This window comes from Salmo salar, chromosome ssa25, assembly GCF_905237065.1.
Source record: "Salmo salar chromosome ssa25, Ssal_v3.1, whole genome shotgun sequence".
NCBI lineage: Eukaryota > Metazoa > Chordata > Actinopteri > Salmoniformes > Salmonidae > Salmo > Salmo salar.
In genome coordinates, this window is record NC_059466.1 from 40,438,617 (window position 1) to 40,466,561 (window position 27,945).

At 44.6% G+C, this 27,945-nt stretch overlaps 2 protein-coding genes across 7 annotated transcripts; one reads left to right on the top strand and one right to left on the bottom strand.

The window, feature by feature from the left end:
* Positions 1-3,807: 3,807 nt before the first annotated feature.
* Positions 3,808-13,080, bottom strand: LOC106586760 (lysosome-associated membrane glycoprotein 1). The gene is made up of 6 exons (XM_014174360.2): positions 12,730-13,080; positions 8,444-8,643; positions 8,007-8,135; positions 7,662-7,728; positions 7,021-7,188; positions 3,808-6,804 (listed from the first exon to the last, which is right to left on the bottom strand). Exons 1-6 carry the CDS (start codon positions 12,785-12,787, stop codon positions 6,665-6,667), a joined length of 762 nt encoding a protein of 253 aa, XP_014029835.1. The 5' UTR covers positions 12,788-13,080; the 3' UTR covers positions 3,808-6,664.
* LOC106586761 (high affinity immunoglobulin epsilon receptor subunit gamma) lies at positions 12,524-27,064 on the top strand. 6 transcript variants are annotated; one of them, XM_014174363.2, is made up of 7 exons: positions 12,524-12,629; positions 25,323-25,417; positions 25,766-25,810; positions 25,919-25,972; positions 26,097-26,132; positions 26,275-26,334; positions 26,678-27,064. In XM_014174363.2, the coding sequence occupies exons 1-7, from the start codon at positions 12,623-12,625 to the stop codon at positions 26,759-26,761; spliced, it is 381 nt and encodes a 126-aa protein (XP_014029838.1). In that variant the 5' UTR covers positions 12,524-12,622; the 3' UTR covers positions 26,762-27,064. The 6 variants fall into 6 exon arrangements, with proteins under 6 accessions (XP_014029838.1, XP_014029839.1, XP_014029842.1 ...); XM_014174364.2 differs by having other exon boundaries at positions 12,586-12,609; XM_014174367.2 differs by lacking the exon at positions 12,524-12,629 and adding an exon at positions 13,004-13,242.
* Positions 27,065-27,945: the final 881 nt, after the last annotated feature.

Sequence of the window (27,945 nt, forward strand, 5' to 3'; positions counted from 1 at the left end):
CCCCCCCCCAGGAAAAAATCTAAATTTGAAAACTCATTTCCTGCCATTCTAAAATACATAAAAAAATTCACTAACACATGGATTAACTTTTTATATTTTTACAATAAGGTCTATTGTATTACATTTGTTTATTTTTTACCAAATCTTATTTTATTTCACCTTTATTTAACCAGGTAGGCTAGTTGAGAACAAGTTCTCATTTACAACTGCGACCTGGCCAAGATAAAGTAAAGCAGTGCGACACAAACAACAACAGAGTTACACATGGAATAAACAAACGTACAGTCAATAACACAATAGAAAAAGTCTATATACAGTGTGTGCAAATGGCGTAAGGCAATAAATAGGCCATAGTAGATGGTCCTATATTCTCCTCTCCAGTCATTTCTTCTCTCCTCTCCCCTGCTCTCCAGTCATCTCTTCTCCTTTCCTCTGCTCTCCTATGTCTTCAGCCTCCCCAGGGCACTAAAACTCCTCTCAGCCTCTACAGAGGAGGCAGGGACGACCAGCAGAAGCCTTACTAAAGCTTCCACCTGACTGAAGAGACCTCTCACCCCTGGCACCATTTCCTGAATAATGCTAGCAACATCTGAGCTCGTTTGATGTGTAATTAGCCCCAAACATGGCCAGCTGCACCTGCAGTAGTCTTGAACTCAATTCAGAATACTCGTCTACCACCTTGTCCATGTCTCCGCGTAGCAGCACATTTTCAAGCTGCTGCAGCTTGTGGAATCCGGCTTGATCAAACCTCTATGAATTGAGTATTCATTGTGTCCAAGGCGTTGTAGAATTGGGCTCTGTACAAAGACTGGGCATCCGGATGGATATGGGCTGCAGCCTGACCGGTGTAACACTTTGTAGGTTTGCGGATATGAAGCATCTGAATAGGTTGTAGGTCCAACTTCGTTGCCATAGCAGTTGCTTTTGTGAACAAGACATCAAAGTGCTCCTCCGTTTGCTGGTCCTGCATGCTTGATTTGACGTGGTCCACAGCCTCCAACATGCCTGAAACGGTCTGTTTCCTAAGCTGTAGGAAGGTGTTCAGGCACTCCAAATCCCCCATCGGGTCTTCAGCCATTACAAGGCCGAGCACAGTGTTCCCTTTTAGAAATGTTCCATGAAGACCATTAGCCTTGAGCAGATGGCAAGGGGCCAACAGTCCACCTGGTAGGACAGAGAGGTTTCAACGAGGTGAAACAATGCTTTGATTTTGCAATTTCCTGGAAAATCACCTTGAACTTGCCAAATTGATTAAAGAAGCCCCCCAATTCATGCACCAGACCCATTGAATCTCTTCCTAGTGGAGAGGCTACACAGGCAGCCTGCGTAACTAAGTTCACGCAGTGTGGACCACAGTGACAATACATAGCCAGGGCTAGTTCTTTCCTTAAAATGGCATGCACCCCCTGCAATCGTCCAGCCATGATTGTGGCACCGTCATAGGTGCCTTCCTTGTGGCTCAGTTGGTAGAGCATGGTGTGTGCAACGCCAGGGTTATGGTTTTGATTCCCACGGGGGGCCAGTACAAAAAAAAAATGCATGATGAGGATGAGATATGAGTCTCCAGCTTCAGTGATTTTTGCAGTTCGTTCCAGTCATTGGCAGCAGAGAACTGGAAGGAAAGGCGGCCGAATGAGGAATTGGCTTTGGGGGTGACCAGTGAGATATACCTGCTGGGAGCGCGTGCTGCAGGTGGGTGCTGCTATGGTGACCAGTGAACTGAGATAAGGCGGGGCTTTACCTAGCAAAGACTTGTAGATGACGATAGGTTGAAGAGCATGCATTTAGTTTTACTTGCATTTAAGAGCAGTTGGAGGCTACGGAAGGAGAGTTGTATGGCATTGAAGCTCGTCTGGAGGTTAGTTAGCACAGTGTCCAAAGAAGGGCCAGAAGTATACAGAATGGTGTTGTCTACGTAGAGGAGGATCAGAGAATCACCAGCAGCAAGAGCGACATCATTGATGTATACAGAGAAGAGTCGGCCAGAGAATTGAACCCTGTGGCACCCCCATAGAGACTGCTAGAGGTCCGGACAACAGGCCCTCCGATTTGACACACTGAACTCTATCAGAGAAGTAGTTGGTGAACCAGGCGAGGCAATCATTTGAGAAACCAAGGCTGTTGAGTCTGCCGATAAGAATGTGGTGATTGACAGAGTCGAAAGCCTTGGCCAGGTCAATGAAGACAGCTGCACAGTATTGTCTCTTATCGATGGCAGTTATATCGTTTAGGACCTTGAGCGTGGCTGAGGTGCACCCATGACCAGCTCGGAAACCAGATTGCTGAGTGGAGAAGGTACGGTGGGATTCGAAATGGTCGGTGATCTGTTTGTGAACTTGGCTTTCGAAGACCTTAGAAAGGCAGGGTAGGATAGATATAGGTCTGTAGTAGTTTGGGTCTAGATTGTCTCCCCCTTTGAAGAGGGGGATGACCACGGCAGCTTTCCAATCTTTGGGGATCTCAGATGATACAAAAGAGGTTGAACAGGCTAATAATAGGGGTTGCAACAATTTCGGCAGATAATTTTAGAAAGAGGGTCCAGATTCTCTAGCCCGGCTGATTTGTAGGGGTCCAGATTTTGCAGCTCTTTCAGAACATCATCTATCTGGATTTGGGTGAAGGAGAAATGGGGGAGGCTTGGGCGAGTTGCTGTGGGGGGGTGCAGGGCAGTTGACCGGGGTAGCCAGGTGGAAAGAGTGGGGTAACATCTCACAGCAAGAACTGACAAATCTGGTGCAATCCATGAGGAGATGCACTGCAGTTCTCGGTGCAGCTGGTGGCCACACCAGATACTGTTACTTTTGACCCCTGCTTTGTTCAGGGACACATTATTCCATTTCTGTTAGTCACGTCTGTGGAACTTGTTCGGTTTATGTCCCAGTTGTTGAATCTTATGTTCATACAAATATTTACATGTTAAGTTTGCTGAAAAGAAACAGTTGACAGTGAGAGGACATTTATTTTTGCTGAGTTTATAACATAGTAAAGACATTGTTAGTTGAATACGCCCGTGAGCGCCATTGTTGGTCGCTGGGTGAATGTGTGGCTAATTAACTTTCCAGGTAACTTCGCTATGATAGCTAACGTTAGTGATGGTTGATTAGCACTCGCAAATCGTCCTGTTTCCACCAAAAACGTTTGTTACATATTCCCACTGCATGCAATTACTGACACTTTAGGAAAATATTTATTTCCACAATTACAGTTCGTGCAAAATGACGTTTTGACGTTAAAACTATTGACAGTGATATAGCCTAAAACTCATTACATTCTAGTTTTCCACTTTAATACATTTGAAAGTAATGAAAGAGACATTGATTGTACCTACCTGCAAGGGTGGCAGGTAGCCTAGTGGTTAGAGTGTTGGCCTGGTAACCGGGAGGTTGCTGGAGCAAATCTCCAAGCTAACAAGTTAAATATCAGTTGTTCTGCCCCTGAACACTGTTGGCCGTCATTGTAAATAAGAATTTGTTCTTACCCGACTTACCTAGTTAAATAGTAATAAAATGAAGACACAGCAGTTGAGCAACGGCAACACCACTTGGACAAACCACATGCGGAACTATAATAATAATGGCCATTTGCTAATTATTTTGGATGGCGGTGCGAGGTAGCATAGCAAATGTTTTATATATTGGGGACATTGAAATATGGGGGGGGAATGTGTGTCCCCCCCAATCTATATTATAATTACGGCCCTGCTTTGTTCTCCAAGCATTGTGATCGGTTCCCAAATACAAGTCCTCTAGAATAGAGCGAAAGGTTTTGGCAAACGCCAGACCGACAAATTAAAGACAACAGAGCTCATTCCTTCAGTTTATTTTTATTGACCACTACACTTAAGAAAACAATTAAAACATTCTTAAAGCCATATTAAATCACTACCTATGGATGTTAACACTTCTAGATGAGGGGTGGAACAAAAATGCAGTTTCATTACTCCAAATGATGCATTCTCTGATCGTTCAACAGGCAAGGCAAGGCAAAATCTAAGAAAGACGCCAAAGATCTTTATAACTAAACCAAGAGACCACAGCCATTTATACATCCGGTGAAATATGTCATTGTTCTATGGTAACGCCGTGTAGAGACAAAAGGCTATGACTCAAATGACACCCAACTAAGATATGCACTACATGGGGAATAGGGTGTCATTTGAGACAGATTAGAGTGCGAGTAACTCTAGAACATTAGCATAGATCCCATCCTTCTTGTAAGTGGGGAGGCACAGATTCCATTTGGCTTAACATTATTTTGGGGTGGAGAAATTATGTCCTCCCTAAAATTGTGCTGTTCTTTTGACAGTAACGCCAACAGAACAATTTAAACTATAATATCTGGAATTCTAACTTGAGAACCACCAAATAAATGTGACTATTCACTAAAGTGTCCCAAGTTACACAGGTGCATTTTGAGTTAGTGTTCAGCCATTTGTAAGCACCATGTAATTCAACTGTAACAACCCTCCCCTTAGTGTATCACTCGACGTACCATCTGTACAACCCCCCCAGAAAAGGAAAAAAAAAATTAAATTAAAAAAATCCGTCTTAAAGCCAATTTATGCTTAGTCAACAAATGTGAATCGGAGGCTTCGTATGGAGGGTGTGAACCAAATGCGGAGCCTCTTGAGGCATGCAGAGGCCAAATCAAGCTCTGTACCACATGAGCGGGCCCATCAAATGTTGTACAATGTGGAGGGCTCCGTATAGCTTCACTTCCTTAACAGCTCTGCTTTGCTCCATGAAGCACAACAAGTATGAATGCCCTGACTTCTGCAGAGGCCGTATCACCGTAAATGCTGCACAGACAATGCAGATGTCGGATTGACCATGCAGTGCCGTTTAATAAATGTAACTATAAGCGGTGGTATGCAGACCTCAACTGCTTCACCATCAAATTACCCTTGTTCCTCAACCCAGTCCAAGAGGAACCCAAGAAGGTGCACAAAAATGTCCACCTAGGGGACCTCTAAGAGATGGATTAAGAAACACCACCATTCTCAAAACTGCCGCTGGTACCTAGCTTAGCCCCTAACCACAGATCTGGGATCAGATTTCCCAGCCCCAACCATTAGGTGGATGCAAAAAATATCTGACCCTCGAACTCGGGTTAGGGGGCGACTTCCATCAACTCCATATTATATTCAGAGTTAAAACTTCATTATGTTTAATGATGTTGAAAACCTTAAGCAACAAGTTTGGTTGGAGCAGCCAGCGACAGTCATAATATTCCCTTTACACAGGAGTAACAACGGCCTCCTATTATGATGTGACTGACAAAATGGCCACCAACCAAAACAGAGAAGTAGCCATTAAACGGAGCAGCAATGGTTGTACACAAACAATCCCTCAGAATTCCTGTCAGACACCAGTAAAATGTAAGCATGATATGAGACCCTAGGCTACAAATAGAGTGGATTATTATTCAGCATATGGTTACATGAGAACTCCACCCCACCCCCCGCCATGTTGAGTGATGGTGTCTCTCAAGTAGAGGTCTTCACGGGTCCAAAAAGCTGGACCTGTTCCATAATGGACCTGGGCTTTCCCTACTCGAACCCGATATGTATAAATACATTTTTTGAATTTAGTCAGACGCATTCCGAACGGACCCAGAGACAGCTAGACCCGTTCCGTATAGACCTGGTCAGATCCAGACCCGGTCCGATCCGAGTGAGGGAAGCAACAAAATATATATTTTTTACAGCTACTTTAACTGGAGCCGATAAAACGCGAGATGGAGGTGTCGCACCAGCAGGTGGGGGAGGGGCCGTACTGTGAGCGAGTGAGGGAGAGATGAGACAGCAACCAACCAAGCCGACTCGTGCTATAGTAGATTAATAGCTAAATTATTTATCAAATATGATTACGTAGTACTGGGCTTGACTGCATCAAACCGGGAGAAGCTAATTAAGCTAGCTAATATTAGCTAGCTAGGCTAACTGCGGCTTCAGTGCATACACTTTCTCATCCTACACTTACAACTCCATTCAGACTATGGTTGTTGTAGCCCATCCTTCTCCTTTAACTTTTAATTATATTTATTAGATATCTCCTAACTTTTGCCACACAGGAAGGCTCTATGACTTGCCTATTGTGGCTTTGATAACTTATGATTGGCCAACAACAACAAACGCCACTCTCGTGAAACGCAAGAGCAGCAGCATAAATTACTACATTTCTCTGTACTGTAGCAGTCGCGTTTAGATCTGTACGGGCTCTTCCGGACAAGTAAATTAAAGTTACATGTAGGCCTACCCGTGATAATCAGTTCAGATTCGACCCGTGACATTATTTTGAATTCTGGATCAGGTCTCGGGTATAGGTGGATCCGTGAAAAGCTCTACTGTCAAGAGTGTTTCGTTATGTAAATACAAATCTCTCAGCAGATTCACACTTTTTTCTCCATACGAAGGAGCAGTTCAGTCCTGAAAGCGCATATCAACCCAACATGGGGCTAGTGAGAGAGTTCAGAGGGGAGGGGATGATGGGGCAGCAAGGATTGTAAGATAAGACCAACTGAATGGGGGTAAGGAAGTTCAGTTTACGGGTCGCAGTGAGGTTCAGTCAATCCAGGTGATGGTTAGTAGCTGGAGGGTGAGATGGGGAGGGCTTGCACTCTCTGGCTCTTGGGGGGGGGGGGGGTCAGTTGACAGGAAGTGATTTTAAATGGTCTGATAGCCAGCGTGGCTCCTCTTCCTGCCGATGAGGTAGGCCACGAGAACGACGAGGACCAGGCCAGCCAGCGCAGCGCCCACGATGATGGGGATCAACATGTCATCCTCATCCAGCTGACACTCCTCCGCTGGAGAGGGAGAGAGAGGCAGTGAGAGAGGGGGAATTATAGAGACCGAAGAGCAGGCAAGGGAAAGTGGAGAAAAACAATAAATAAAAATGATAGAGTGATGGAATGATAATCACCAGAATCTATGTTATCCACATTTCTGAGATTGGAATAAATCTTCTCCTGAAACATTGAATGGTAACCCATAGTACCACATGAAGTGGTAACCCACAGTACCTGCTCCAAACTGGTCCCCGGTGAGGCCGAAGGGCTGCACCTGCAGCTGGAAGGTGTTGAGAGAGAAGTTCACAGTCACAGCCAGAGTCTGCTCCTCACGACACATGTAACTACGCCCCAGGGTACCACGCAGGTAGTCCAGACTACTGTTACTGGCTGAGAAGGGCACTGGAGGGACGACAGGGAGAGTGAGAGATAATGGTGGGAAGGAGGGAGAGAGGTTATGAGTGGGGTAAGAAAGGGAAGATAGAGGGAAAGGGGGATACATAGTTGTACAACTGAACTATGTCTTCCACATTTAACCCAACCCCTCTGAATCAGAGAGGTACGGGGGGCTGCCTTAATCAACATCCACGTCATCGGTGCCCGGGGAACAGTGGGTTAACTGACTTGCTCAGGTGTAGAACGACAGATGTTTACCTTGTCAGCTCGGGGGGAGGTAATGGTTGGGATGTGAAACAGGATAAAGAAAGGATGGAAGAAGACGTTACAGTAATGACAGGGATGGAAGAGTGTGGCAAAGGAAGATTATAGAGGGGTTTCAACACTGCAGATTGGGGTTGTAAGAGGATAGACAGTAGATTCATTATATGCATGTACTATTCACTAGATGATCTAGTGATTGTTGGATCCAGACTCACCACGCATGTCTGGCCAGGCTGCCGACAGGGTCACTCCACTGAGGTGGTACTTACTGGACGTGGCATTCTGCAGACACAAGAGAACCAGTAACGCCACACAGTATCTACGCCACACACAGGACTGGAACAATAGATCACGAATGCCTGTCCTCAACTTGTTCATGAGGCGCCATCTTGTGGCAGTCAGGTGTTAGTGCCAAAAGCCTTCTACTACTGATACAGAAAACCTTACTGCATGTACTAATGTATTAATGGATGCAAGAAGAAATAAAGATAAAGAGCGAGCACTAAGTGGCAGACAGAGAAAAGTAAAGAGAAAGAAAAAGGTCAAACGAGAGTTCTGACCAGGGAGAAGACGAGGGTGAGGTTGGTTGTTTTCTCGTCAGCCTTCAGCAATAGGGTGGCGCTATCAGAGTCACATGACCCTGAGCTCTTAGTCACGTTGGGCTGCAGGTTCACCACTTCCAGCACAGTCTGCACACAGGACAACAAGACACAGGGCAGTGTGTGGACATGTTTAACTAGAATTGTAGGGACCAGAAGTCTCCACAAGAATAGTGAACAAACATTTGACCAACTGGGGACATTTTGCCAGTCCCCACAAGGGGAAAAAAATGGCTATTCCTAGGGGGTTTAGGGTTAAAGGTTCAGTTTAGGGGTTAAGAAAAATAGGATTTTGAATGGGAATTAACTGTCCCCCCCACAAGGTTAGTAAAACAAGACTGTGTGTGAGAGGCGCTGGGATTCAAAGTATGTGCAAGTCTGTGTGTGTGTGTGTGTACCTTATTGAGAGAGGCAGAGCTGAAGCTGACATTGAGCTGCAGTCCCATGCGGGCCATCAGACAGGCGGTCCCATTGCCGTTGGTTACAGTGTAGTCGCCTCTCTCGGGCCGAGCCGGGGGTGCTGGAGGGGGAGACGTGGTTTGAGGGGCAGCCGTGGGCGGGGCGTCAGTGGCAGCAAAGCTCTGATGCAACGTGACCGCTGTAATGACGTAACAAAACAACCACAGATGGACAAATAGACACAGCACGGTTTGATCCTCAGCTGGCGGCTGGTAAATTCTTCTCAATAGTCTTTAAGAGGCCTCCTCTCCTCACCTGTATCTGCACAGATGTGAAATGCATTCACCGCCATAATGTTGCTTTCACCCATCATGTGGGTTAGATAAGATATTAGATACGTGCAGATGAAGGAGAAGAGCTGGAGCGGAGGAGCCATTTCAGACTATAGCGATACAACCACTGACTAGGTCAGTAACTTTGGAGTAATGTTGTGGCGAATTCCTTTTATGTGGTGGCAGACTGGATTGTGCAAAAAAAAAAAAAAAAAAAAATAAAATGTAACTGCTGATTCCATTGATATGGCAGTCCACATAAATTCCAAAAGCTTTAGTGGGTCACACCACAAAAGAACCATTGGAATGAAGAGGCAGGTGTGCTACTTGGCTCATTTCTACAATACTAGTCTCACGTGGCTTACGAGGAGACATCACTACTGATGTCAATCACATCGTCTTCAGCTGATGTCTGTCTTACCTGTTTGTGCAGATTAAAAATACTAGTGAGTGCCTTGCTTTGACAAAACAACGGTGGTAGGCCTGATCAACGACAGCGATGAGACAGCCTACAAGGAGGTCAGACACTTGGCTGTGTGGTGCCAGAACAACAACAACCTCTCCCTCAAAGTTAGAAAGACCAAGCAGCTGATCGTGGACTACAGGTGAAAGAGGGGACAGCACGCCCATCCACGGGGCTGTAGTGGAGCAGGTCGAGAGCTTCCTTGGCATCCACATCACTAAGGACTTAGCATGGTCCACACACACCCGGACAGTCGTAAAGAGAGCATGACGGCTTATTTTCCCTCTCAGGAGGCTGACAAGATTTGGTATGAGCCCTCGGATCCTCAAAATGTTATACAGCTGCACCATCGAGAGCATCTTGACTGGCTTCATCACCGCTTGGTATGGCGAATGCACCGCCCTCGACTGCAAACCGCTGCAGAGGGTGGTGCGGACAGCCAAGTACATCACTAGGGGTCGAGCTCCCTGCCATCCAGGACCTCTATATCAGGGGGTGTCAGAGGAAGGCCTGAAAAATTGCTAGACTCCAGCCACCTAAGCCAAAGACATCACTTCGCTACTGTCTGGCAAACGGTACCGGTGCATCAGCTCTCGGATCTACAGGCTCAGAGACCAGCTTCTATCCCCAAGCCATAAGACTGCTAAATAGTTCATTAAAATGGTAACCTGGACTATCTGACCCTTTCTTGCACTGGCTCTATGCACACACACACAATATTATTATAAATGCCATTTAGCAGACGCTTTTATCCAAAGCAACACTACAACAACAAAAAATACACACATACATTTATATTTAACCAGGCAAGTCAGTTAAGAACAAATTCTTATTTACAATGATGGAGTACTTGCAGGCGTGCGTGCATACATTTTATGGATAGGTACTTCCGAGAATCGAACCTACTACTCTGGCATCGCAAAACGCCATGCTCTACCAACTGAGCTACAGAGGACCACACACACACAAGAAACATCCATACCGACAAACACTTTTATTACACCACTATTCTTATTCATTTTGTTGCCTAGTCACCTTACCATGCCTTCATGTACATATCTACCTCATACCCCTGCACATTGATCTGGTACTTCCTGTATACAGCTCCATTCTTGTGTATTTTATTCCTCGTGTTAATATAAATGTATTAACTATGCATTGTTGGGAAGGGCTCGTAAGCAAGCATTTCGCGATAAAGTCTACACCCGTAGTATTTGGCGCATGTGACACATACAATTTGATTTTGAACCAAGGTGTATGAATATGAGGAAACCTGAAATGTCAAATATTTAGCAACTGAGGAAAGTTTGTTAATACATCTTCATGATCAAACCACAGCGTTTTAACAGCCATCGTCATCAGGGTTTGTAACACACTCAGTTCCCCTGTATCATTGATCTGTTGACGCCTTCTGCTCTCTCTTATCTGTTTGACTATCACTCTCCCTGATATCTTGACGTTTAGGCTACATTTAGGCCCAGTTTGTCCTACAAAAGAGAATATTACAAAGACAGGCTGTGCAAATGTGATTGATATCCAATAGCTTGCCTTGGCCTAGCCCAAAGGACGGCAGACGGTGCTATGGAGTCATTTCATCTTACCACCCAAAGGGAATCCATGCAACTGGCTATACACTTGTATCCCTTCAAATCAAATGTTTTTGGTCACATACACATATTTAGCAGATGTTACTGCGGATGAAGCAAAATGCTTGTGGACCGGTTCGTGCATAAAACATTCTCCATTCAGGCTGCAAAGGCATCGACTTCCTCCTTAACTCGATTTAATGGCAAGAAAGTGGGGTGGGATATGCATACTTTATGAAACACCATTTTCCACCACTATGCTATGGTGGCTAATGCTACTTCCTGACATCGTATAGTGTTCAGACCAAGGATAACCTAACGTAAAAAGTGTCAAATAAACGCCTGAGCGAGTTCCCACAGACGGTTTATCATCAGAAAAGGTAGCTAAGTTGAATTAGCTGTATTCCTGAAAACCGGATGCATTCAGTTGTTGGTAACTCTGCTAACAGCGGACTGATATACTAAACAATTGATGCATCAATTCATTCTTTTCAATTTAAGCTTTTATTTAAAATTCTCACTACAAAAAGAATGTTCAGTTTATGGGGTATTCAAGTCAGACCGGTGCAGACTTTGCCCTACAGAAACAGAACCAATAGAGTATCCCTTCTGGTACTGTCCATCGGTGGCTCGTTTTTGGAGTCAGGTCCAGGAATGGTTATTATGCCATATTATCAGGGTCAGTTAGACCTGCAAATTGTATTACTGGAGGGGTTGAAGGACCACAGGCAGTCAATAGGAAATATCATTGTGCTCTTGGGTAATATGTTTATCTTCGGAGGCAATTTCGGCAGAAGTGTTGCAGATGGGGAGGTTCAAGTCCCTCGTGAGACACCATGGGAGAATGGAGGGATGTATTGGGAGAGGAAATGGTAGAATTATGTTTTATTGGGAAAGATGAGTTGATCTGTGGGTGTCTGAAAGGTGGAATTGATGAGTGTTGGAATAATTATATACACAAAATGTACAGTGTAAAATGTTTGAAGTCCTCCAATCAGAGGTGAGGGTGGGTCCTGGTAGGTCATGCTGTGAGCGGGTCCTGGTAGGTCATGCTGTGAGCGGGTCCTGGTAGGTCATGTTATGAGCGGTGTGTGTGCTGGTCCTGGTAGTTATGGATGCACTTGCTTCCATGCCCGCCCAGGCATCAGGCGGGGCTTGGTTTTTCCCACTCTTGGAAAATCCCTTTGTCCAATCTAACATGGTGGTGAAAAGGGGTGTTCCATAAAGAAAGCAGGCATTCTTTCATTTTTTTCCCCCACCTTCGACATTAAATCAAGTTGAGGAAATCAACGCATTTGTAGACTGGATGGAAAATGTTTTATGTATGAACCCGTCCATGGGCGATACGAGTGTATAGCCAGCTGCATGGATTCCCTTTGGACTGTAAAATTAAACGACTCAATAGCACCATCTGCTGGCCTTTGGTTAAGCCTTGGGCTACTCAGTACATGACCACCAGCTTCTAGCCCAAAGCTAAAAAGGTCACTTGCCAAGAAACAAGCAGAGAGTGTAAACAAAACGAATGAGTGCAATGTCATCAATAAATGAAAAAAAACATAGCCTGTTGTTTTTTTTATCACTAGGCACAGCGCTTTTGATATCACGTGAGGGTCCCATTGCACAACAGCCCACCTGCACCTCTTGACCTACCGATCGAGCTGTCAGCCAGCCACTAAGCACGAAAAACAACTCGGTCTGGTCTCGCATCGACCTGTAATACATAATCTAAGGCAGAAATGCAAGTCATCTGGAAAACGTAGAACCATGTTTAACCATCATGCACGGTAAATAACCATCATGCAAGGTAAAAACAATAGGTTGAATACCGAATTATGGTGTATGAGCTACTATTTCTATATGTAGGTGTTGTATTTACTGCGTCCATCCAGCATCAACATACTCACCTAAAAGCGCGATGAATGCAATGGACAAAGGTTGCTTGCGGCTATGTTGTTGTGTCATATTTCTGTTAAGTTGTTTGCCAAGGAAGGGGCGAATCACAACAACATGCACACGGTCCAGCGATGGGAACGAAGGACAGTAAGCAAGCTTTACTAGCAACAACGCAAGCTCACGGCTCGTGCTCTCTCTGCTGCCGCAAGCTAGAATCCTCACGAAACAAATCTTTGGAAATGTGCCCTTTTCCTTCAGTGTTGTTTTCTCTTTTTGGTTTAGTTGGTGCTAATTAAATTGGTCTTCGTTGAGTGTCTGGATCGTCACATACCACGGATGATTTCTGCACCAGGAAGAAGTGACAACGGTCATGTGATGTAGAGTTTAAGTACCGCCCAGAAGAGTCACATGGGTGGGGATCGTTGAACAGCTGTAGGGCGACAGATAACAACATTAACATGAATTACAAACTGGGGGGTTCGAGCACCGAATACCGATTGGCTGACAGCCGTGGTATACCACAGGTATGGAAAAACATTTATTTTTACTGCTCAAAATTACGTTGGTAACCAGTTTCTAATAGAAATAAGGCACCTCGGGAGTTTGTGGTATATGGCAAATATACCACGGCTAAGGGCTGTATCCAAGCACTCCGCGTTGCGTCGTTCCACGTCGTTAATAAGGACATCCCTTAGCCGTGGTATATTGGCCATATACCACACCTCCTTGTGCCTTATTACTTAACTGTACTTTTTGTGATGAGGATACAGAAACAGTTTTGCATTTATTTTAACATTTCCTACATGTTAAGAGATTATGGCAAGATATTTGTACGTTTATTATTGATAAATAGTATTGATGACTTTTGTTCATTATGGGAGAATGTACTGCTGGGTTTAAGGATAAAGAAAAACAATTTTACCTCCAAAATGTAATTGTGCTAATGGGATCATTTCATATTCATACATGTAAATTCACTAATAATTCACCGTTTTTTTTATTGGGAGTTCGAACAGTACATTAAGATCATTCTATTCTTCAAATAAGAAAGCTGTAAAAACTGTCAACAACTGACACCCCACGAAGCATCGTTACCCATCGAGCCACAAAGGCCGCGGCCCTTGCAACGCAAGGGGAAACCCTACTTCAAGTCTCAGAGCGAGTGACGTCACTGATTGAAATGCTATTAGCGCGCACCACCGCTAACTAACTAGCCATTTCACATCGGTTACACTCACCCCCCCTTTGACCTCCTCCTTTTTCCGCAGCAACCAATGATCCGGGTCACGGCACCAATGTAACAGTGTAGGTTCCGTCCCTCTCTTCGCCCCAACCTGGGCTCGAACCAGGGACCCTTGCACACATCAACAACTGACACCCCACGAAGCATCGTTACCCATCGCGCCACAAAAGCTGCGGCCCTTGCAACGCAAGGGGAAACCCTACTTCAAGTCTCAGAGCGAGTGACGTCACTGATTGAAATGCTATTAGCGCGCACCACCGCTAACTAACTAGCCATTTCACATTGGTTACATCAGCCCTTTATCTACTTCCCCAGAGTAAGATGAACTCATGGATACCATTTTTATTTCTCTGCATCCAGTATGAAGGAAGTTAGAGGTAAACAATGTGAACCAACGCTTACTAGCGTTAGCACAATGACTCGAAGTCTATGGTATCTACTAGCATGCTAGCAGTTACCATAGATTTACTTGTATATAACTGCCTTAATTTTGCTGGACCACAGGAAGAGTAGCCGCTGCCTTGGCAGCAGCTAATGGGGATCCATAATAAATACAAAAACAAACGCTAGTTAGCAACTTCCTTCAAACTGCACGAAGAGACTTAACAATTGTATCCACAAATTCATCTGACTCTAGGGAAGTAGATAAAGGGCTTCATTGCCAAAATCCTGAAGTATCCCTTTAAGGCCTTTGCATAATCTGTAATTTGTTGTACCCTCTAGCATATAGCGTATATGTTGTTCTTGTTTGTTTGTTTGTGTATTTCCTGTGGTGTTTTGTACAATAAAAAAATTATATATATATATATACAGTTTAAGTCGGAAGTTTACATACACTTAGGTTGGAGTCATTAAAACTCGTTCTTCAACCACTCCACAAATTTCTTGCTAACAAACTATAGTTTTGGCAAGTCGGTTAGGACATCTACTTTGTGCATGACACAAGTAATTCTTCCAACAATTGTTTACAGACAGATTATTTCACTTATAATTCACTGTATCACAATTCCAGTGGGTCAAAAGTTTACATACACCAAGTTGACTGTGCCTTTAAACAGCTTGGAAAATTCCAGAAAATGATGGCATGGCTTTAGAAGCTTCTGATAGGCTAATTGCCATCATTTGAGTCAATTGGAGGTGTACCTGTGGATGTATTTCAAGGCCTACCTTCAAACTCATTGCCTCTTTGCTTGACATCATGGGAAAATCAAAAGAAATCAGCCAAGAACTCAGAAAAACATTGTAAACCTCCACAAGTCTGGTTCATCCTTGGGAGCAATTTCCAAATGCCTGAAGGTACCACGTTCATCTGTACAAACAGTAGTACGCAAGAATAAACACCATGGGACCACGCAGCAGTCATACCTCTCAGGAAGGAGACGCGTTCTGTCTCCTAGAGATGAACATACTTTGATGCGAAAAGTGCAATTCAATCCCAAAACAACAGCAAAGCTGGAGGAAACATGTACAAAAGTATCTATATCCACAATAAAAGGAGTGCTATATAGACATAACCCGAAAGGCCGCTCAGCAAGGAAGAAGCCACTGCTCCAAAACCACCATAAAAAAGCCAGACTACGGTTTGCAACTGCACATGGGGACAAAGATTGTACTTTTTGGAGAAATGTCCTCTGGTCTGATGAAACAAAAATATAACTTTTTGGCCATAATGACCATCGTTATGTTTGGAGGAAAAAGGGGGAGGCTTGCAAGCCGAAGAACATTGTGTGGATATATTGAAGCAACATCTCAAGACATCAGTCAGGAAGTTAAAGCTTGGTCGCAAATGGGTCTTCCAAATGGACTATGACCCCAAGCATACTTCCAAAAAAATGTATGGGCAGAACTGAAAAAGCGTGTGCAAGCAAGGAGGCCTACAAACCTGACTCAGTTACACCAGCTCTGTCAGGAGGAATGGGCCAAAATTCACCCATCTTATTGTGGGAAGCTTGTGGAAAGCTACCCAAAACGTTTGACCCAAGTTAAACAATTTAAAGGCAATGCTACCAAATACTAATTGAGTGTATGTAAACTTCTGACCTACTCGGAATGTGATGAAAGAAATAAAAGCTGAAATAAATCATTCTCTCGACTATTATTCTGACATTTCACATTCTTAAAATAAAGTGGTGATCCTAACTGACCTAAGACAGGGAATTCTTACTAGGATTAAATGTCAGGAATTGTGAAAAACTGAGTTTAAATGTATTTGGCTAAGGTGTATGTAAACTTCCGACTTCAACTGTGTGTGTATATATAACAGCTGTGGAGTTACAGTAAAGTTGGATACAATGTTGCACTTAAGATTACAAGTGGCACATTCTGTATTTGGTATTTTTGGTCGAGGAAGTAGCCTCGTTGTAATAACAATGATATAGTTTTCTCGATATACAAAAGGTAAAGAACAAATAACATCTTATTCGTTTTGAAAGCAGGTGTATGCCCAGGTCTACTTCATCACTCTCTCTCTCTCTCTCTCTCTCTCTCTCTCTCTCTCTCTCTCTCTTCACTATCATCATGTCACATTTGAAGAGCATTTCCCCTCATCATTCAGACCAGTAGCAATCCACCTTCCATCGTCAGATGATGCCAGGGGGGCATTTCACACAGGGATGTCAAAAGGCTTTCTCGTCCCCATGCTATTTACCCCGTCCTTCACCTTAATTAAGCCTATTGACGAGTCCACAAACCTCCATTCTGGTCAATAATATTTAAAAACACCCTAGAGAGTTTAAGTTATTCTGAACCATATCTTTGAAACGTGATGATAAGTTGATATCCTTGCTCACTGTCCACAATACTGGAGCTGGCACTTTGTCGTGGTGGGGGAGATTACACGTCTTCCTGACGTGACCTGTGGGCTGTAACAACATGAGCCAAATCTAGGCTCCTGCAGGTCTAACCATCAGGTTGCGCCAATAAGCACAGTAATGCTTACCTTCTTCTTTACTATTGCTGGAGGAAGCATACAGTTTCTTTAGAAAATTACTCATGACACCGTAAAAGAGCAGAGACCATGGCCTTTGAACTAATGTCATTTCTCATCTCTGATTTTAGATTCATAGACAGTCTGTTGTTAAAGCATGCCAACTGTAACAAATGGAGAGACAGCCTAGTGAACCTACACTCTGGATAAACAAATCCTAAGGGGATAGATACATTTACATTTTAGTATTTTATTAGACTCTCGCGCAATTAGGGTTAAGTGCAGGGGCGAAAATCTGATATCAACTTTGGAGGGGACAATTACATTACATTTTCTCAAGAGCAATTCCTGAGGGGGACACCAAAAGTAGTGCTGTAACACATAGCCTACATTGTAATATGGTAAATGTATATTGAGGAACCAAAGAAATAAGGTGTTTGCCGTACTCCTAACTACCGGTACCCAAAACTACACAACTAATGTAACGGCTGTCTTCAGAAATGAACCAAGGCGCAGCAGGTATGTGAATACTCATATTTAATTACAAATAAGGAGTATTCACATACCTGCTGCTCCTTGGTTCATTTCTGAAGACAGCCGTTACAGAACCACCCACCAAACCAGGACCAAGCAGCAGAAGAGGAGGAAGCCACAGGAAAAGAAAATGGAGGAATGGACCTGGCAGGACGAAAGACAATTCTGGGAGGACAAGTTAAGGGAGCTAAGGAAACACGAGAGGCACCCCAAATAAAACATTTTGGGGGGGGCACACGGGTAGCTTGGCCAGGCCAGGGAAGAGCCGTAAGCCAGCTACCCGTGACTACAGGGAGGTGCGTATGAGGTGGAGGGCGCCATGTTACACTGAGGTACGCACCATCTCGCCTATACGGACGCACAGCCCAGTTCGCCCAGTACCAGTGCCCCGCAGGTGCCAGGGCAAGGTGAGCATCGAGCCAGAAGGGGTGATGCCAACCCTGCAATCAAGACCGCCAGCGCGCCCTTTCGGTCCGGTGTTTCCCGCTAGACGACACTAGCATGGAGGTGCGTGTCTCCAGGCTGGCACGTCCAATACCAGCCCCACGCATCAGGAGTCTAGTGTGTCAGCCCAGCCTCGCCAGTCAACAGTCACCAGAGCTGCCCGCCAGTCAACAGTCACCAGAGCTGCCCGCCAGTCAACAGTCACCAGAGCTGCCCGCCAGTCAACAGTCACCAGAGCTGCCCGCCAGTCAACAGTCACCAGAGCTGCCCGCCAGTCAACAGTCACCAGAGCTGCCCGCCAGTCAACAGTCACCAGAGCTGCCCGCCAGTCAACAGTCACCAGAGCTGCCCGCCAGTCGTAAGTCACCAGAGCTGCCCGCCAGTCGTAAGTCGCCAGAGCTGCCCGCCAGTCAGGAGCCACCAGAGCCGCCCGCTAGTCAGGAGCCACCAGAGCCGCCCGCTAGTCAGGAGCCGCCAGAGGGGCCCGGCTGCCCGGAACTGCCAGAGTAGCCAGACTGCCCGGAACTGCCAGAGTGGCCAGACTGCCCGGAACTGCCAGAGTGGCCAGACTGCCCGGAACTGCCGGAGGTGCCCGCCTGCCCGGATCTGCCAGGGTGCCCTGCCTGCCCTCCGGCCCAGCCCGAGTGGCCCTCCTGTCCTCCAGCCCAGCCCGAGTGGCCCGCATGCCTTCCGACCCAGCCCGAGTGGTCCGTCTGCCAGGGTCAGCCCGAGTGGCCCTCCTGCCCTCCGGCCCAGCCCGAGTGGCCCTCCTGCCCTCCGGCCCAGCCCGAGTGGCCCTCCTGCCCTCCGGCCCAGTCCGAGTGGCCCTCATGCCTTCCGACCCAGCCCGAGTGGTCCGTCTGCCAGGGTCAGCCCGAGTGGCCCGTCTGCCCGGCGCAGCTATCGGCGCCACCAAAGTGGGCGACGCCGAAGGTGGAGCGAGGTCCACGTCCTGCACCTGAGCCACCTCCAGGATAGGTGGGTTGGGGAGGGAGGGTGTAGCACAGTGCCGTCGGTGACGGCAGCCACCCTCCCTTCCCTCCCTTATTGTTTAGGGGTTATTGTTTGTTGGTTTTGTTGGGGTATTGGGGATTTTCTTGTGTTTTCTTTTTTTAGGTGCATCCGGGGTCTGCACCTTGAGGGGGGGGTACTGTCACGTCCTGACCAGCAGAGGGCGTAATTGTGTTAGTCTTGGTCAGGATGTGGCAGGTGGTTTGTGTTTGTTAAATGTTTGTGTTGTTGATTGGGACTTCCAATTGAAGGCAGGTGTGTTGAGTTGCCTTTGATTGGAAGTCCCATATAGGTGTGTGTGTTTTTCTTTGGGGTTGTGGGTGGTTGTTTTGCACTGCGTTTTTTAGCCTGCAAACTGTTGCTGCTGTCGTGTTTATTGTTTCCTGTGGATGCTTTACTCCTTTTGTTGGGTAATTAAATATGAGTATTCACATACCTGCTGCACCTTGGTTCATTTCTGAAGACAGCCGTTACAACTAATCACAACAGCAATACCATTGCCTTTAACAAATCTTAGTTCAGTCACAAGTTTAATTTGAGAGTGGGGGTATCCATGGCATTTTCCAATTATGTTCCTATTTTACAAGTAAAAAAAATGGAGAACCTTTCATAATGTTGCCAAACAAAGACTCAACAAACTTACCTGAGACTCCCTGTCTCTGCCAGTCTGTCCCTGCATATCTGTCCCCAACTCTGCTGTCTGTGTGCCATCTGTTGCCAGCTCTGCCTAATGACATCATTGTGAAACATTTCCATTAGAATTTCATTTCTTTCTTATGAACATTTTATCAATTAGTCTTTGAGATATTAGGCTACTAGGGTTCTTACTTTGCGTTTTGGTGTACTGAAAAATACTCTGATGTCCGTCTTTTATTTTTCTGCCATTTTTCTACCTGGCTGGCTGGCTGGCTACACACACACACACAGTGTGTAGGTTATTTACAGTAGGAGATGGGCTTCTATCATCTTATCTTTTATCATTCTATTTGGGCTTCGATCTAAAAGGTAGCTAGCAAATGTGAAACGGATTAAAATGACAAGAGTTGACAGCTGTATGAGTTCACCATTTACACAACATATGCTGCAACCTTTTGTAATTTTAATAGTTTGTTTCATATTGGCTGGCTTCCAACAATAGCTGAATTTGCAAAGCTAGCGAGCACCAATTCCGTTTCAGTGGTGTTTGCTATAATCTTTGCTACCCGGGTTAAATAAAGGTGAAATAAAATAAATAAATAAAAGTTCCCTTGCGACAATTTAGCTTTTGCAACGAGACCATTAAATATATTTAAGACAATGGTAGAAGAGAGTGTAGTTCTGTTCAGTTTGGACTTCAGTTTATCGCTAACCTTATCGCAGGGACTTTGAAGCACTAACTTACATCATCTGCATGCTGATCTTGGAATAAATTGACGATAGCAAAGATTCCATCTTTGACGAGGCCACATAAATGGAATAGGTACTAGCTAGCTTAATAGTTAATATTTGCGCACTAGCTCTGCATATTCAGCTAGTGTGTGTGCGCGATTGACTGGATTAACCTCACTTCAGTTATGTGCATTGAGTGCCTTTCAGACAGTAGATACGACCCCTCTGTTACCTTGCCAACTAAGGAACTGGCAGTGGATTAAAACATTGTGAGGCAAAGTGTGGGGGGGTCGCAATCTTTTGAAACTTAAAAACACGCTATTAAGTGTCTATAATCAGCACAATTGCTTTCATTGCGTATTATTAATATTATTTAAATTACATAGTTATGTTTCAGTGATATATTGGGGGGGACAAATCATATTTTTCCAAGGATGGGGGGGTCGTGTCCCCCCCAGCCCCCCCGGGATTTCTGCCCCTGGTTAAATGCCTTGCTCAAGAGCACAGACAGATTTTTCCACCTAGTTGGCTTCAGGATTCAAACCAGCAACTTTTCAGTTATTGGCTCACCGCTCTTAACCGCTAGGCTACCTGTCAGAGAATGATGGTTTGAGCAAGGAAGTGACACAGGGGGCAGAGATATTGGTGTCAGTGCAGCCACTTCCTGTCATCAGCGATAGAGAGAGAGTGTGCAAGAGAGAGAAAGAGAGAGGGAGGGAGGGAGGGCTAGAAAGCAATTAACCAAGAGAACCCTCTAGAGCCACCGCCATCATTCACCCCAGGACAGAAAGAGAGAGATCATCACTTGTTTCCTCGGAGGGAAAGAGAGGAAAAAAGGGAGAATGACTGCTCCATGGTGGACAGGTGTTGTGGTGATACTGAAGCTTGTGTCTTCTGCAGGTAAGTACCATTCCAGCTGTACCATGGGAGTCACGTACTAGCCATGGTGGAACAGACAGAAATGGCGATACCATCAAAACAGAGGTGTTTGACCTGAATTTAGTGTCAGGGTTAAGGTTAGGGCAATGTTTCGTTAAAGTTTGTTAAAGTGTCTGTTTGGTTAGAAACTTTTGACTTCTGTACTTTTTAGTGTGGCCAGATAGTAAGTTTCCTGTACTACAGTGCATTATTTTCTGTCCAACACCCTAGATTTTTACTCTCCCACCATCACCGCCTTCACCTTGTTTCCTACCCAGAGCACAGGTGGCTGGTGGCACCTTAATTTGGGAGGATGGGCTCATAGTAATGACTGGAACGGAATAAATAGAATCAGTGGTGTGTGTTCGTGGATGCCAAGGGAAGCCAGGCTACCCCAAAAAAGTATTTCAATTCACAAGAGGCTGAATATATCTCACCAGAGAAGGCATCCGAGCGAGCAAAACAGCGCCCCTCTGTCTCTGTTTGTGTAGGCCATATATCTGATGCTGTCTGGTCTAAAATAGTATGAGATCGTTGCCGCCCATATCATTGAAGGGAAGACAGAGAGCATTTGGCCTCCCTTGATAAAAAAAAAAGCTCAACTGTGAATGATCCTGGTGCACCAAAAAAAGTGTCAAGGGAAATACAAATCCAAAAGTGTTTGGATTTGTCTTCACTCCAATCACATCGCATCAAGAGCATACGTCACTAACAGAAACTCGTGTTGTGTTGTTGTCCTAGCTAGCTAGCTAAAAATGTCACTTTCCTAAATTAGCCATGGATGGAGATAGGGATTTGGACTTGGACTGGTTTTACTTAATTCTCCTTACTGGCCAATGATTATAATGGCACGAACCAAGATAGAGTGAGAGGAGATGCTGTGTACAATTCAAGGCTATCTCTTCAGACAATACAATTTTCCCTCACACCTTTTTTCTGGCTTAGCTTCCCCAGTGATTTTACCCCACACCACTACTGAATGGAATGGTATCAAACACATCAATTGCACGGTTTCCATGGTTTCCAAGTGTTTGATACCATTCCATTCACTCCGTTCCATCCATTATCCCATCACCAACCTGTGACCCAGAGGCGCTCTGCCCTGGGTATGAAAAGTGTCCTCCCCCTGGTCAGGTTGAGAGAGAAGGTTCCAGGAGCTCTATTGCTCTGTGCTAACTGTTCGTGTTTGTGATTGAGTTGCTACGTTTCTACACATCTATTTTTGCGTCTGTGTAGAACATGAAAGCTTTGTTCATTTCAACGTTACCACAAAGACAGAGAGTCACAGACGGATGAGAGACAGTAACACCTGTTGGTGAATGAGAATTGAAGTGGAAGTGGTGAGTGATTATTCTGAGACAATGTTGCTCCTGAGTAGTGTGTGGACTCAATAGTGAATTTGTCCTTGATGCAGATGTGTAGATGATCACCAGCTGGGCACAACTAAATGCCCCCCCCCCAAGCAGTTACACCACCAAAGACTCAATTTGTCACAATACAGCTTCTGTAGAAACCACTGAACTACATACTGAGTTGCACAGACACAAACCACAAAGAGGGAGAGAGATAGAGAGAGAGATAGATAGAGAGAGCGCTGAGAGGAAGACAGTTATCTACAGGGTCATTTTGTCTTTGCGATGACAGGGTGTCTGTTTCTTAGTTACTCTACTAAAATGTCTACCTGCGTAAGGGTATAGCCCTGTGCTCAGTACTACCCTATTCTCCCTTCTAGTTCATTATCCATGCACCTGTTCTTCTAGTTCATTATCCATGCACCTGTTCTTCTAGTTCATTATCCATGCACCTGTTCTTCTAGTTCAGTATCCATGCACCTGTTCTTCTAGTTCATTATCCATGCACCTGTTCTTCTAGTTCATTATCCATGCACCTGTTCTTCTAGTTCAGTATCCATGCACCTGTTCTTCTAGTTCATTATCCATGCACCTGTTCTTCTAGTTCATTATCCATGCACCTGTTCTTCTAGTTCAGTATCCATGCACCTGTTCTTCTAGTTCATTATCCATGCACCTGTTCTTCTAGTTCAGTATCCATGCACCTGTTCTTCTAGTTCATTATCCATGCACCTGTTCTTCTAGTTCAGTATCCATGCACCTGTTCTTCTAGTTCATTATCCATGCACCTGTTCTTCTAGTTCAGTATCCATGCACCTGTTCTTCTAGTTCAGTATCCATGCACCTGTTCTTCTAGTTCATTATCCATGCACCTGTTCTTCTAGTTCAGTATCCATGCACCTGTTCTTCTAGTTCAGTATCCATGCACCTGTTCTTCTAGTTCAGTATCCATGCACCTGTTCTTCTAGTTCAGTATCCATGCACCTGTTCTTCTAGTTCAGTATCCATGCACCTGTTCTTCTAGTTCATTATCCATGCACCTGTTCTTCTAGTTCAGTATCCATGCACCTGTTCTTCTAGTTCAGTATCCATGCACCTGTTCTTCTAGTTCAGTATCCATGCACCTGTTCTTCTAGTTCAGTATCCATGCACCTGTTCTTCTAGTTCAGTATCCATGCACCTGTTCTTCTAGTTCAGTATCCATGCACCTGTTCTTCTAGTTCAGTATCCATGCACCTGTTCTTCTAGTTCAGTATCCATGCACCTGTTCTTCTAGTTCAGTATCCATGCACCTGTTCTTCTAGTTCAGTATCCATGCACCTGTTCTTCTAGTTCAGTATCCATGCACCTGTTCTTCTAGTTCAGTATCCATGCACCTGTTCTTCTAGTTCAGTATCCATGCACCTGTTCTTCTAGTTCAGTATCCATGCACCTGTTCTTCTAGTTCAGTATCCATGCACCTGTTCTTCTAGTTCATTATCCATGCACCTGTTCTTCTAGTTCAGTATCCATGCACCTGTTCTTCTAGTTCAGTATCCATGCACCTGTTCTTCTAGTTCAGTATCCATGCACCTGTTCTTCTAGTTCAGTATCCATGCACCTGTTCTTCTAGTTCATTATCCATGCACCTGTTCTTCTAGTTCAGTATCCATGCACCTGTTCTTCTAGTTCATTATCCATGCACCTGTTCTTCTAGTTCAGTATCCATGCACCTGTTCTTCTAGTTCAGTATCCATGCACCTGTTCTTCTAGTTCAGTATCCATGCACCTGTTCTTCTAGTTCAGTATCCATGCACCTGTTCTTCTAGTTCAGTATCCATGCACCTGTTCTTCTAGTTCAGTATCCATGCACCTGTTCTTCTAGTTCAGTATCCATGCACCTGTTCTTCTAGTTCAGTATCCATGCACCTGTTCTTCTAGTTCAGTATCCATGCACCTGTTCTTCTAGTTCAGTATCCATGCACCTGTTCTTCTAGTTCAGTATCCATGCACCTGTTCTTCTAGTTCATTATCCATGCACCTGTTCTTCTAGTTCAGTATCCATGCACCTGTTCTTCTAGTTCAGTATCCATGCACCTGTTCTTCTAGTTCAGTATCCATGCACCTGTTCTTCTAGTTCAGTATCCATGCACCTGTTCTTCTAGTTCAGTATCCATGCACCTGTTCTTCTAGTTCAGTATCCATGCACCTGTTCTTCTAGTTCAGTATCCATGCACCTGTTCTTCTAGTTCAGTATCCATGCACCTGTTCTTCTAGTTCAGTATCCATGCACCTGTTCTTCTAGTTCATTATCCATGCACCTGTTCTTCTAGTTCAGTATCCATGCACCTGTTCTTCTAGTTCAGTATCCATGCACCTGTTCTTCTAGTTCAGTATCCATGCACCTGTTCAACTGACTGTGTTTATTTCAGCAATAAGGCACGAGGGGGTGTGGTATCTGGCCAATATACAACAGGCTAAGGGCTGTTCTTACACACGATGCAACGCGGAGTGCCTGGATACAGCCCTTAGCCGTGGTATATTGGCCATATACCACAAACCCCTGAGGTGCCTTATTGCTATTATAAACTGGTTACCAATGTAATTAGAGCAGTAAAAATACATGTTTTGTCATACCTATGGTATACGGTCTGATATACCATGGTTGTTAGCCAATCAGCATTTAGTGCTCAAACCACCTAGTTTAGAATGATATATTTTACCCCCCTCTTCCTCTGCACTCGTCTTGTGTTTGAATGACTGACTCTGTGCTCGTCTGTGTGCCCTGTCTGTGTTTTAATGGTTCTTGGTCTTCTGTGTGGCCTGTAGAGGCTTCAATGACTGATCCAGCCATCTGCTACATACTGGATGGAATCCTGCTCTTCTACTGCCTCATCACCACCTTGCTCTTCTTCAGAGCCAAGGTGGGTCACAATACAGACTGTCTACCACTTGTCAGGTACTAGTTATTCAAGTGTATACAGTGGGGGTGAGTTTGTACACAGGTAATTACAGAGGCATGTTCCCGTACAATTAAATATTGTGAGAGGATGTATTATAGATACTGTACATGGATATAGAAGAGTGTCATTATCTCTTCTGTCTCTGCTTTCCCCTCTCTCATTATCTCGCTCTCATGATCTCTCATCTCTTTCTCATTATCTCTCTCCCTCATCTCGCTCATTATCTCGCTCTCATTATCTCTGCTTTCCCCTCTCTCATCATCTCTCTCATTATCGCTCTCCCTCATCTCTATCTGTCTTTGTCTGTAGTGGTGCAAGTCTTCACCTGAACCCAAAGAGGACCCCACCCATGCAGTGAGTTCCCTAAAACGTCCCATACCTTTCAAGTGTGTGTGTGTGTGTGTGTGTGTGTCATCATGGACATGACGTGGTACTGACATTCTGAATATATGTTTTTTTAAGGAACTCAAGCCAGGTGCTAATGCTGACGACCAACAGTCTGCAGCTACTAGACGGGTGAGGGAGTGGGGGGACTATTATGGCTGGTGTGTGAGAGAGGCCTTGTTCTAATTCCGTGTACAGATATTCGTGATCCGTATAGTCTTGCTAATGTGTTTATGTTTGTGGTTGTCCGTCTCAGAAGCGCAAACAGGAAACTAGTAGCGACACATACCAGGTAAAGACTTCTCTTTATACCACAAGTTTATTAGCGTGCTGAGATGTTGCAGAACACTGAGACCCTGAATGCAGCCAGTGTTTTGGATAGGTTCATCCACTTCCACAAGCTCCTAATATTGAACTTGTATTTTGTTCTCTAGGCCCTCCAGATAAAAGATGATGGGAATGATGACTACCAGGTGATCATGTCCAAGGGGAGGGTAAGAGTCCATCAGGTCGCTCACATGGAACATGACATTTAGGAAATAACTGTCCATCTCAACTATGTATCAACATGTGACATAGAAGATTGAAATAGTCAGGGTAGTGTATGCATATGTTATTTATATACATTGGAGAGATGGAAAGAGGAAATATCCACTCCGTGGCGTGTGGATAGTCATCAGGGTGTCATAACGCTGCTATCAAACTTACATGAGTAAAGGAAGACAAAACTAGGGCAACTCAATGTGACATGTTGTCCGTCTGTAGAATAACTCTAAAGGATATTAACCTACCTACACTTTCTTCCTGTGGGTTCTCTCCTCACATGCTCGCAAAAAGAAGAACAAGAAGGCCCAAGTCCCCCAGCCTCTCAGTGCAAAGACCCAGACCCGGGCCACTGCCCCACCACTACCTCCACACTGATCTGACCCAGTCACCTCTGGGCACGGTGGCAGCAGCCGACTCCACTTGCAGCCCTGCCCTGCACTGATTCAATCTCTTAAGAGTACCTTTAGATTATTTTCCAACCTCTATGTGCATAGCAGTCTTCTACCCCTGAGCTCAACTCCCTGGCCTGTTATTGCATATTACAACTCAGCAGAAAAGTGTGCATGTGTCTTGTCAATGTGTATTATCATGTCATTTGTTAAGTCCATCTATGGCTGTATGTGGTAATGTCAACATTATGACCGTAATAAAAGACTGGAACGTTCCAATGTTAAAACACTTGGAAAATGGTTTAATGACGTTTACAACAAAAGAGAACTGTACAGTTACAGTAAAAGATTATCTTTATATATATATATATATATATATATAAAAAACTAAAACAAAAATACAGCAGACAAATGCATCAAATCTACCATGTATCTTGATTCACATACTTAATGTTCTACACAATCTTTCAGTTCTATATGCTGCCAACCGCCATGTCTGGGGGGGGGTTCTTAGTCGGATATGAGGCATGTGTCCCCGTGGCAACAGTGAGCAGTATTCTAGTCCATGGTGTAACAGTGGAACCGCGAGTCACAATGACAGCATGGCTCCCAGAGTTCTAGAGTGACAGACAGGAAGTATTGAGAGGGAAAACTAGTCAGAAAATAAAGGGGACACATTCCTTTAGTTTAGCCCAAGCTTGGTTTACAGAGGGAGAATTATCAAGGATTTTACAGAATGCATTTCTCAAAAATCCACAAACAGAAGTAATATTTACAAGTTGACCTTTTGTTTTTATTGTATTTTTTCTGCTTGTTTTTCTTTTTTTTTTAACCATGGACACTTGGTCCGTGTTAACTGATATAATCACACAGAATTTTTTTACACACCCCAAAACATACAAAAATACTATATCTTTAATCTACTAAGAGTAAGACAATTCTGCAATTAGTTCCATGCTGTGGCAGAAAAAGATCGATACACCAAACAGACAAGATTGTTGTTTTAAAACAACAGACTTTTTTTCCCATTTAGATTTCTCAGAAATATACCAAAATATACATCTAAGCTTTGGAATTACTGGGGCAAGGGCTAAAGCCAGTGCTGGGTTTATCTCTTAATACACAAGCTGCAGGGTGAGAGAAAGAGAAAGAGAGAGAGAGAGAGAGAGA

Coding starts and splice junctions, on each gene's coding strand:
- LOC106586760 (XM_014174360.2), bottom strand. CDS start 12,787: ATGACACAACAACATAGCCGCAAGCAACCTTTGTCCATTGCATTCATC. Junction 8,136..8,443: donor GCTCTGCCTCTCTCAATAAG/GTACACACACAC, acceptor TCCTGTGTGCAG/ACTGTGCTGGAAGTGGTGAA. Junction 7,729..8,006: donor TCACCCTCGTCTTCTCCCTG/GTCAGAACTCTC, acceptor TTGTGTCTGCAG/AATGCCACGTCCAGTAAGTA.
- LOC106586761 (XM_014174361.2), top strand. CDS start 21,087: ATGACTGCTCCATGGTGGACAGGTGTTGTGGTGATACTGAAGCTTGTG. Junction 25,418..25,765: donor TGCTCTTCTTCAGAGCCAAG/GTGGGTCACAAT, acceptor CTTTGTCTGTAG/TGGTGCAAGTCTTCACCTGA. Junction 26,335..26,677: donor TGATCATGTCCAAGGGGAGG/GTAAGAGTCCAT, acceptor GCTCGCAAAAAG/AAGAACAAGAAGGCCCAAGT.